General features: G+C 43.2%; 1 protein-coding gene across 2 annotated transcripts; it reads right to left on the bottom strand.

The window, feature by feature from the left end:
• Positions 1-4,433: 4,433 nt before the first annotated feature.
• SOX30 (SRY-box transcription factor 30) lies at positions 4,434-11,903 on the bottom strand. Of its 2 annotated transcripts, XM_005523765.3 has the most exons (5): positions 11,274-11,903; positions 9,844-10,083; positions 8,399-8,572; positions 6,783-7,260; positions 4,434-4,870 (listed from the first exon to the last, which is right to left on the bottom strand). In XM_005523765.3, exons 1-5 carry the CDS (start codon positions 11,878-11,880, stop codon positions 4,501-4,503), a joined length of 1,869 nt encoding a protein of 622 aa, XP_005523822.2. In that variant the 5' UTR covers positions 11,881-11,903; the 3' UTR covers positions 4,434-4,500. The 2 variants fall into 2 exon arrangements, with proteins under 2 accessions (XP_005523822.2, XP_014108526.2); XM_014253051.2 differs by lacking the exon at positions 9,844-10,083.
• Between the last annotated feature and the right edge of the window lie 54 nt (positions 11,904-11,957).

Raw genomic sequence — 11,957 nt, 5'->3', positions numbered from 1 at the left:
TGTGCCTCCAAAGCTAGGAAGAAGGGGAGAGCTGGGGAAGGAAAGAGCTCGAGAGTTGTTTATTTATTTGTTTGCTATATTTATGTGTAATCTTACCATAGCTGATCCCGCGGTTCTAGAGATGCCCTAAATTTCTCCTTTCCTGGGAAATACATTACTCCTGGACAGCTGAAGGGATGCAGGATAGATTTTTATTTATGAAAGGGCAGAAACAAAAGGATGTTCACTGCCTCTCTCCCCTTGTGGTCGATGGGAGGGCCAGGCTTGAGGAAGGATTTGGGAACATCCACAGCTCATACTCCCGGTGCTGCCCATCAGGGATATCCAATCATCGCCATGAGGCTCCCAAAGGAGCATCCCTGTCTTCTCCTGCATCCTCCAGAGCTGAGCCAAGGGTTGAAGTCCACACATCATCTCTTTGCTGGATCTCTGCCCTTCAGGGAGCTGAGCACCTGGGGGACTGCACGACTGTGTCTCACTGCTGAATTAGCCCGTGGGGTCGGGGTCACACCAGGACAGGAGAGTCCAGGTTAGTGGGGCCACGCTGAGGTTACCAGTTGCAAACACTGGGGAAATCTGTGGTGCTGTAGGAGCTCCTTGCACATGCTGAGCCCACAGAGAGCAGCTGCATCCCCTGTGTGACTGCCAGCTCAACTGCAGCCCCACTCGAGGCTGCAAGGCTTGGCTGACATGGATTTCTATGGGGTCAGCTCCGAGTGGCAGGAAGAGCCATTACCTCTTAGCCACAGCCTTCAGACAGACATTGATCTGCATTATCCATTCAACCCTTTCCATTCATCTCTGTACTTAAAGTCTCTGTGTAGGTGAACCACCGGGGAAATGAGAAATGGGGGGAATTTGCATGTGGGTAGGTTTTCAGAGTGTGTAAGTAAATCAGGCTGGTAGGAAGTGAATACTCCCTTCAAAATAAAGGTTTGCCAGATAACAGTAATGATTTTATCTCTTGTCCAGAGGATTATTTATCTCTTTTGAACTGAAGGACTCTGCAGGCTCCTGCCACAGCTGCCCAAAGGAAATGTGACTGTTCCCATTTGCAGATACCATTTTGGTTTGTATCTGACATGTGTCCCCTTTGTCCCCCAGCACTTCACAAACTGAATCTCTCTGATCTTGTGAAGGTCAGTTTATTCCTGCTATCACCCTGACAGAGGAAAGTCAGGCACTATAGGGATACCTAGAGGGAATAATCAGGGTGAGAGGGCTTATAGTGACATTTTAGCTGACCCATGGAGAAGTCACGAATTTTCATGGCACAACTAAATCTTCTTGTTTTGAAGAGCAAAAAATATGGGGGCAAAATTTCAGCTCTTTCCTAGTCATATGGAATATCCTGAAGGGAATTCTTGATTTTTATTTTCCTGTGAATTCCCCTACTTATTTATAGATGCCTGTAATATAGACGAAAACAATGGCACTATTGTGCATGTCTATATTATAAATAAGTAAAAATGCAAGCCAAATTTAGACACAAATTTAGCTACTCTGCTTTCATCCCTGCATAAAATTTCTGCCTACCCAAAGGGAAAAAAACAACGCTTTGATGAGGAATATGTATACTTGTACTAAAAGATTGTCACAAATCTTCTCAGTATAACAAATCTTCACAGGGACTGCTTGATACACTTCTCTAAAAGAAGATCAGCTCAAAAAAGCACAAAATGTAATAAAATGAGCTTTATTTTAAGAATATTAAGATATTTAGGCCAACAACTATTTGCTTGTGATTGTTTTCAGCGTTCAAGTATCATAAAAATATAATATGTGTAATATTTGCATTTGTTATATAGTGATATTTTTACCTTTGGATCTTGGTAATATGAGAACGGATATCTCACTTTAAAACCACCAGAAACTCCCTGTATAAAAATATAACAGCCTGTGGTTATATATAGGTTAATCTATTTATCTATCTATCTATCTATCTATCTATCTATCTATCTATCTATCTATCTATCATATATCATTTACATTACTGAGACATTTTTGCATGGAAAAATTCAAGGTATTTTAGCCTGATTAACAGGGTTCAGGTGTTATAATGCTGCTTCTGGCACAGGGTGAGTCAGATCCTGCCTGTGCCCACCTCTTCAAAACCTCTTCCCCAAAGTCAGCCGGACATTTGCTGGATTTCACAGAACAAGGTCAGACTTCTGGTTGTCTAAGAATTACACAGGCTCAGACTCATTTCCTCCAGGATCCAAAGTGCCTGATTAAGAGTATCAGCTGAGGATTTCAAGTCTGCTCTGTTCCCTCATCTGTCACATCCGCCGTGGCCAAGGCACGGAGCAGCAGCCTCTGAGCAAGGGTCCCTCATTAAGCTCAGTTTCAGCCTCCCCAGGGCAAAGCTGATGACAGAACTTTTGCAAAAGGGGTTCTGCACTTGCTCGACACTTTTCAAGATGATTTAATGCTATTGTTTTTAGCTGGAGAGCAAAAGATGACCATTCTCCCTTTGTTCATAGTAAATCAGGAATTAGGCACCTAGAAAGAAATGGACCCAGTGAGAGGAAAGTGCACATTCAAGAAGCAGAGAATGACTGAGACGTGTATCAGAGCTCAGTAATATTTCACTGGGACCCTCTCTTAGGGAAAGCTGTGGAACACAGTGCTCTGAGAAGACTCCTGCTGATGCTGAAGGAAACATTACCCAGAATCAAAGTCATAGCAGGAGAAGGGAGAGGACTGTCCTGCCTGACCTCTGCATTACAGACACTCTCACTGATGAGAGAAATGTTACAACTTTGGCTGACTTGAGCGGAATGTGAAATCTCCCATTTTACAGAACATTCTTCTGGTTCAGATCATTTGAAATGATCAAAGGAAGGAGGCTGTGAATCCATGAAGGAAACTGGATATTCAAGAATTAACTCCTTTTTCCAGTGTCTTAACAGTTGAGAGCAGCTTCAGCTGACCCAGAATATTCTGTTTAGCTTTGCTTTTCCACCACCCATGTAGGACAGCAGGAATATTTGGAAGGCCCTGGAGCAGCTGTCCTGCCAAAGAGGGAGAAGTGCTGTAAGATGATCAGGAGCTAGACAAGGGCTTGTCCCGATGTGCTGATAGCAAAAGGGTATCAAAGCACTCCCTGTGCTTCTTTTTAAGGGTGGGTCACTGCTACCACTTTCTGCTATGCCTTTTGTCTCATTCCTACAGGAAAGTGAACTAGAAGATGATTATATCTGCAGAGACATCTTTTTAACTCTATTTCCACATGTGAAACACTTACAATCCTTTCTGTGCTGCCTGCAAACTTCTCCAACACAACAGTGATTGTGACTGAAATAGTTAATTCTAATAAGAGAAACAGGCACAACAGCACAAGGGCTTTTTAATAACATCCAGTCCATAAAAGTGTCCAGTAATTAATTTTGGAGGAAAAAGTTGTCTCTGTAAATGGATAGCAATGATGCACTGGGCAGCAATGAGTGTCTTTACACTTTTACAGTAGAAGGAGGAAAACAGAAAATGTTTTTTGTACAGAAAATCTTCATCTGTTTTTCAAGCTGAGAAGGATGCAAGGTGTTTAAGGTAAACAGTAAGGAAGAAAATAATTATAAGAGAGTAGAACATGTTCCTCTTTTGTCCCAGTTACCCTCTGCACTGCCATGAAGGTTTGCAGGAGGGCACACAGTCACCAAGGCACTGGCCCTGCCTACCCTGGCAGCCACACATTTCAGGAGAAGTAACAGCACATAGTTAGTTGGCACTTCAGAAAATCTGCATTAAGGGAATGTTTGTGGGTGAGCTGAAAATTATCTAGAAATGGGAACTAAAAACCTCTTTGATCATGTTTTCCCAGCTGCAGGGCTGCCAGACGTGCAGAGGAAGCCAGGTTTGAGTGGGGTGTTTGTATAACTTCCACTTCTGTTGTAGACAAGACAGGAGAGCCTTCAAGAGAGCTCAGCTGAGGGCTGGCTGCAGTGACACCAACCTGCAGACACAAACCCCCAACAAACTCTCCAGGATATCAGCTCGAGCTGGGAGGGGAAGAGGGATCACCCTCACATGTAGTTTCCCATTAGTATGTCCAGGATGTGTTAAACCAGTCTTCCCTTTCTCTGAGCTTGGTAGAATTAATCACAACAGTTTTGTATCATTTTAGTTCTGGTGCATTGAAATATGTCTAATATCCTACCCCACAGGCTATAAAAAGAAAGATCTAGATCTAGAGAATAATCTCACAAACAGCTGGTTTATACCCTGAAAGATACTTGTGGAGGAATTTATACATTTGGCCATGTGCATTCCTGCAGGCCAGACCAGCTTTCAATGAGAATTTAGAAATGAACAGGCATTTTCTGCTATTTATAAGACTTTGCACTTATCCAAACAGCTCATCTGACTCTTCAAAATGGCCTGTGGCACTTACTAAAGCTACATGGGTTTCCCATTGAACACACTGACTGAAAAGGTGGTGTTGAGGAAAACATTTATTTCCCATTCTATAATATTTCTCTGGATTATTATTCGTTTTAAAAATTACAATACTTGAAAAAACTTTACTTCCTCTTCCTCATCACTGTCAGTTACATTGACAATGTAACTGCTGGAAGGAGTAGATGGAGGGGATGGCAAAACCTTCTCTACCACTTCCACGTCCAGCTGTGGCAGGGGGCTCAGAACCCGCTCCTCACTGCAGGTGCTCTGACAGGGAACAATTTCAGGGGTCCCACAGACATGCTGGTTCTCATGTAGCCTCTCTTCTGAGTATGCCCTGAAACGATAGTCTTCATCCACAGTGGAAAATATCACCTCCTGCCTCTGGTTCCTCTCTTCATAAAAGCCAAAGCACTGAGGCATTGAGGTGGAGAAATTCCCGTAGCCAAATGGAGCTCTGAGTGGGAATGTGCTGCAAGGGAAGAGATTCAAGGTTGGCTTTCAGAAATGCAAGGCTGCACGATGACACTGATGTTCTGTGCTACTCAGCTTATTCTGTTTTTAAAAACATATAAATTTAAAACCATGCCTAATTTCAGCACTAGGGCCATAACAAGAATCATTCAGATTCCATTTCTTTGCATAAGCATCTCTCCAACCTCGTGCACACACGAGGTTGCTCTGAGAACAAACATAAACCCCACTGTATTTTTCAATCAAATAATACCATGGATAAACCAGCATGCAGTTAGTTAACCAACATACGTGGATTAATAAAACAAAGCATCAAAAGCCAATTTGTGTAATTTCTGTATGCCAAAATTTGTGACAGACTTGGGGCAAAACGCTCTTATTTATAAATTTTAGTGAGTCCTTTCATCTGTTATACTGTTATCAAACAGGACAGAGAATCCTTGTGCCCAATATGTGGTTCTCAATGTTAATATTTAAAGAACTCATAGTGATACATTTTTAAAAAGTAACCACATAGTAAATTGCAGGAAGTTACTATGTCAAATGGAACTGTAGTCCTCCAGTGGCAGATTCTTGAATTTTTATTCTGATGCAGAATGACACAGGGATTGTAATTTACAGTTGTTTTAGAGAAATTTACTGTATTGTGAAGAAAACAAAATATACTAAGAAGTAATACAGCTCTACAGTGCAGGCATTGTGAAGACATTGATACAATATCTACTGAGGCTTCAAGGGGACAATTCATCATTCCAATCTAATATTTAAATTTTCAGTGCATAGATCTGCACTTTCAGTTCAGAAATCATGACTCTTGTATGCAATAAATTAGTTTATAGGACAGAGGACTTACAAACCATTGTATTAGAAAGACCCTGGCATTAGTAAAGCTGTCAGTCTTCAGCAGTCCTTTAATGTGTAAAATCAGAACAGTCTTTTATGCTACAAGAATCCTCTTCTCTCTCAGAGGCCTCACAAAACCATCTCATTTCAGACACCAAGCCTGTGCAAAGATCATTTTTAGCAATTTTGCAAATATGTGTCCTGTGTTTCTTTAAAGGACCTCAAAACCAAAAATTTCTTCTATTGCATTTATCAGCTCCTAAAGTTCTCCTGAGTGTGATGGCTCATCATTAGCCCTAACTAAAGACCAGGTGGTCTTATTGCCAAAGGAACATATTGGTTGCTGCTCCTAGTGGGAATAAGCAGTGTATAGACAGGTAAAATTTAAGTCTAATAATCATAATAGTTTGTTAGGTTTGCTACTGCACAGTGATGAAAGAAAAATGATGCCCTGTAAAGAATAAGCATCAGGTGACTGGTGTTTGAGCTGCCCCCTGCACCAGGGCACTGGTGCTTCCCGTGCATGCTCAGCCCAGCAAATACCCACAGGACATTACATATGTTAGCTTGGAAATGCTTTGATTAGGGGACTTCTGATTGACTGAAAAGGAAGAACTAGGAATTGCTACTTACACCAGAATTCTGCAGACACTTCCCACCAGGCTGGGTTTCAAAAACATTAGCACTTAATGCAACCATAGTGTACCCAGGAGACATCTTCAGGACACACCTACTTTAATTCTATCTGACCGTTTTCAAAGTATATTTGCATTATCTCTACCTAATGTTCTTCTGACAAAATCAGCTGCACTTAGACCCATGAAGTGGAAAGAAGATACTTCTGTTTTCCATGGCCTTGGGAGTGCCAATTACTGCAATAGTTCAATGGAGCCTTCAATAAAGGAGCACGTATTATGAGCAGACTGAGGCCAAGGGGTCCCATCACACAGCAGCTACAGGAAGGTAAGAGCTCCTTTCACTCTGAATGCTCCACCTGCTGTCTGCAAGTCAAAAGACTCTCTGCCTTTCAGCATGTTTTTTTACTGGTATTGAAATGGTTTCATTACCTTGAGGGGAAACAGCGAGGTCCAGGTATAAAGGAGGGGTGGCAAAATGGAAACTGAGGAGTTCCTCCAAACAAATTGGCTGGTTGTCCAACGGGAGCAGACACATAGGCAGGTGAAGGAATAAAAGGGGTAGCCTGGGGAAGAGCTATGCCCCTAGGAAAACCAGAAATCCCAGGGATCTCACTGTTTGAGACAGAAAACCTGCCACTAGTGCTGCTGATATTATTTGGGTTTCTGCTGCTGAAGCTCTCAGCGAAAACAGGTGCAGGTCTCTTCAGGGAGAAACTGAGCCCAGGTGACACAAAAGCTTCTGTCTGAGCAGGTTCAGCAAAGTGCTGTGATGAGACCCCAGAGCGCAGGGGCAAGGTCGGAACTGCAACAGCCACTGATGTGGTGCTTGCAGCTGTGGTCTGGAAAACAGTCATGGGCCCAGCGTGTTGGATGGAAGAAGCTGGCAGGTGGATGGCAGGAGATTCACCTTCAGGAAATAAAACAGTTATTTATCAGACATGAACACAGAGTTCTGATAAACAGCATCATAGCAAGCCACAGCATTTCCGGGTACAGACAGAGTAATTCCCCCCTGAAACATTTCCCAGCAACTCATATCATACCTAATGTGACACCATTCTGACAGATGGGTTTGGACCCCAAAATTAAAGCTTCGTTCCACAGAAACCTGGGGCGGGAGGAAGTGGCTAGTGAGGGTCTGGCCTCTGGTGAGGCTATGCCTTGCCCTGGTAATTATATGGGGTGGAGTGTGCCTTCATCTCAGAAGACCTCACAAGTCTACTGATGTGAAGTGAGCCAAATCGATAACAAATCTGTGTGCTGAGGAGCCTAAAGCACCCTAATCTCCAATATGTTTCCCTATTTCCTCCATGAATGTACCCACTAGAAAAATTCTACTTTGAAATGCTCTGCAGAGCACAAACTTCTGTGTACACTTTCAAATCACACTTCATCAACAGGGCTGCCTTTATAGGGAAAGATTTCAAAACACATTGCATAGGAATTTTCAAACATCACTCAGAACTTCACCAGAACAAAGATGAGTATTCTTTTATTTTAATATCTCTAAGTGTTGCCACACAGCATAATCAGGCATTTAATTTTCCTGTCTCATTGCAAAGAAAGCAGCCCTTTCCAGGATGCTTAAAGAGGAAAATGCCATTGCCTGGATATGAGCTATTTGCTGTTGAAATCCACTATCCAGGCACTGACAGAGCCACAGCTCCTTCTCTAAGGAATATGATATGCAGATCAGCTCTTACACTGGTCTGGGGGCTCTCACATTATTTCACTGCCAGTGTGGATCTTTTGTAAAAAGAAAAATCCTTCCAGGGTGTCTGTGAGGTGGAGACCAAAGGAGCGAAAGAAGCGGCTGTAGCTTAACATATTAAGTAGAAAGGAAGTGTTGGTAAATAATCACAGCTTCTCTGGGCAACCTGTGCCAGAGCTTCACCACTGTCACAGCAAAGTTTCTTCCCAATATCTAATCTAAACCTACTCTCTTTCACTTTGAAGCCCTGTCACTACCTGCTCTTGTAAATACAAACTCTCACTGGAACAAGTAAATTCTGAATTTTTAAAATAATTCACTGCTGAAAACTCACAGACTGGATGTCCAATACTGTTCTTAACATTGGAGTTGACAAAAGAGCAAGTAGGTGATGAGAAGGGAAGGGTGCCAGCTGGATTTGTAGTCATGGTACTCTGGGAAGTGCCCGGAAATGCAGTAGAGCCAGGCGGTGGAGAACATTTCTTTTTGTTCGGCTGATAAACCCAACCTGTCAGAGATGAAAAAAAGATGCAGACATCCAATGTTCTGGATGGTTTCATTATTTACCTAAACCTATGTTATTTGTAATTCTGAAGGATCTGGTAAGACAAATCCAATACCTGCTTCTCTAGGCAATGGTAATGCTCCACTTGTTTTGGTGAGCTGGAAATGGGGAATTTTACTGGAAATGGAAATGAAATAGAAATATTTGGGTATTGTTTAGAAGTTACCAAGTAGTAGCTGCTTGTGAGACAAAGAAATACTGAACATTGAGGAGTGATGTGGCCCTAAGGAAACCACATTGAGGAGAACATGACGCTCACTGTACCATGGGCTTTCAGTGTGGAGGAAAATCATAACTATTCAAAATGTGGTCTTTCCTCATTGTTTCCTTAACCCCTTAAGTCTCACACATATCTGCAGGTTACAAGACATAACAGAAAATATGACCTACTGGGAACCCTGGATAGATTTTGGAAGAGCACATTTGCCTTTGCCTAACAACATTAACCAAACACTAACAGACATAAGAATATATTATGAATTTACACTGAGCTGCTTGGTTTCTTACACAGGTTAACTCCTAAAGCAACTTTAAAGAAATGCCTTTTTTTTTTTTTTTTTTTTTGAAAGATGCAAGGAGAGAGGGAGAGTGATGCTCCTCTCCTTGTTTATGACACCTTAGGCAGGATCATGAACAAGTAGCATACATAGAAAGAAAGGATCACAACACCTGGTATCTCAACAGCTTTTTAAAAGTGTTCAAAGTACTTATGCTCCATTATCTTCTGGATAAATGAATTTGTGAAGGATACAAATTTTAACACTTGACAAAGGGCTGAGAAACGTGTTCCACACCATTATGTGGGAACCTCAAGTCTACATGCTGAAGAATCCCACAGAACACAACGCTGTTTGTGCTTCCTGTAACATTTCCCTTTCCTGCTTTTAAGGAATGGATGCATGTGTCATCACAGGCCACCTGGGCAGCTGTTCCTGGAGCAAGGAAACTGATGCAGCAGGCCACATTCACAACAAAATCACTCTCTGGCCATTAGACTACTAAAGCATTCAGAAGAGCTGCTGTAGTTGCAGTGTTCTAAGCAGCAGCATTTTGGATGCTTTAACAAATTCATTGTTTCAAGCACACAGAAGGATTCTGTTCTTGAAGTATCTTTCATTTTTTTTCTATCTCTATTAATTGCTATAATGCAAGAGATCAATTTTCCAAAAATCCCTGCACTTCTAAAGCATTGAGGTAAAAGCTAAGATGTTTACCAGGAAATTCCTCCCTGTGCCTCATTTTTATTTTGTTAGCTTCCTCATAGTATGGCTGCTTCTGCTCTTCAGTGAGTCTGCTCCACTCCAGGCCGAGCTGAATACTGATTTCTGCATTGTTGGCACCTGGGTTGGCTTTGGCCACAGGACCCCTGTGGATCCGGGCCCACACCATGAATGCATTCATGGGACGCTTCACACGGCCACTTTTGGTCTTGCTGAATGGAGTGTCTGGCATCCCTGTGCAACAAGGCAAGGAAAGATATCACCTTCCAGGGAATACAGCAGGTCACACTCACTATTACACCCAGAGGATATTTGGCAACAGCATCAGCGGAGCTTTGGAACAGATGAAACTCAGTGCACATTTGGAGAGCAGTTCCTACAAAATCCTCCAGTGCCCTTCACTGAGTCACTGCACAAGGAGCAGTTACCTGGCTTTCGTTAGGTATAATTAAAAAAAAAAAAAAAAAAAAAGAAAGAGGGACTGCTAACACAATAGTTTGGATTTCAGTTGGCTTGTTTTCTTATGAATTTATAAACTAATCAGTATATAGCACACACCACACTACTGCAAATTGATTAGCACCACCAGAACTATGTAACCAAAGCCCTAAGGATGCAGGGACTAGGACTAAGGATGTGAGTCCCACACCTATGCAGTCCCTGCCTTCTCAACCACGGTTGTTGCTGCTTTAGGCTTCTGCTTGGGTTCTGTTGAGTGGTTTTTGAGATATATATTTCTATATATGATTATTTTTTTTTCTTTTTTTTTGGATTTAGACACTTGTTTGGTTGGAAGATCCTGCGTTCCCAAACGTTTGTTACATGATACCTGGCTTTGGCTCTTTGTAAACACAGGCTGCATTTAAACTGAGCTGGCCCCTTAAAACCAATCCCTGAGCAAGCAATTTCCTCCTGGAAAATGTTTAGAAATTAACTCTTTTCACATGACTGATAAAGGGAAGAAGTCTTTAAGACCTTACTTAAGTAATTAATTTTGAAAGTCTAAATATTAAAAAAAAATAGCTTCTAATAGAGATGTTTCAAAATGCTCAACATTTAACATGTCCAGGTTTTTTCAGAGAGGTATACGAGTACTTTATAGTTTTAAAAATCAAGCAGATTCCTGACCTTAAAACTGCAATCACAACTCAGTGTAATTCTAAACACTGTCCTAAGGGTTTCAATGCAGATAGGGAACAATGTTACAAAACTGCCTTGATTGTAACAAGCCACTACAGAACTCTGTGCTCCCGTCAAGTTTTTGAGTCTTACGCTGTGCAAGAGCTGTGCTAAACCCAGCCTGTACAAAGGGATGGTTTTCTAACATGTCCTTTCCACTTGTGTTCTCCTGCCTGATGACCGGTCACCTGCGTGCCACTGAGTGTCACCGGCGTGCCACCCTGCAAGCTCTCTGACCAGAATACCTGAATCCGAGGGCAGAACTGTGAGGGGAACGTTTCTTGTGTCAATCTTTGGCCGCTGCAGTAGAGGCTGCAATTGAACTGGCACTTGGTTTACCGGCACTGGAGTCACATGCATCAGCTGCGAGGGCAGAGGGCCTTGGAGCTGTACTTGGGACCTGGGAGGTAAGGGCTGAAACAAGACCGGAATATTCTGATCTTGAGGAGGGTTCCCAAGCTCGCACAAGGATGCAGCCGGGGCATCGCTCTTGTCCATCTTCAGTGGGCGGGCCTCATAGGTTACATTGGGTCGCTCTGTTTGGACTGTAGCTCTTCTCCAGGTCTTATTCCCAGTTTGTTCCAGGACCTTCTCCTCGTTCTGGCGGTCACCGCTGCCCCTTTCATGGTCCCTTTCTCTCCTGGTAGCACTCTGGGCCTCCTTCTCAACCGCCGCCTGAGCCGAGATGCACCTGCTCTTTTTCGCTGCTCCTTCGCTGGGCCCGGGCCGGTTCGGATGCTCCTCAACTTGGACGCGCAGCCCTCCGAGGTGGTCCACGACCTCTCTGTGCCTGGGGGGCGAGGCGGGGCTCCCTCGGGCGCGGAAGCGGCAGTGCCTGACCCTGCGCTCCATCGCTCCGCTGCCGCTCCTCGGCCGCCGCCACCGTTGTGCCAACGCTCCCCGCGGCCCCGCGGCCCCGGCGCGCACCG

The sequence above is a fragment of the Pseudopodoces humilis genome, chromosome 17 (genome assembly GCF_049639895.1).
Source record: "Pseudopodoces humilis isolate 2021_Gansu_Grassland_sample_001 chromosome 17, ASM4963989v1, whole genome shotgun sequence".
Lineage (NCBI taxonomy): Eukaryota > Metazoa > Chordata > Aves > Passeriformes > Paridae > Pseudopodoces > Pseudopodoces humilis.
Note: the sequence above shows the minus strand (reverse complement) of the source record. Positions and strands in the feature narration are given on the sequence as shown.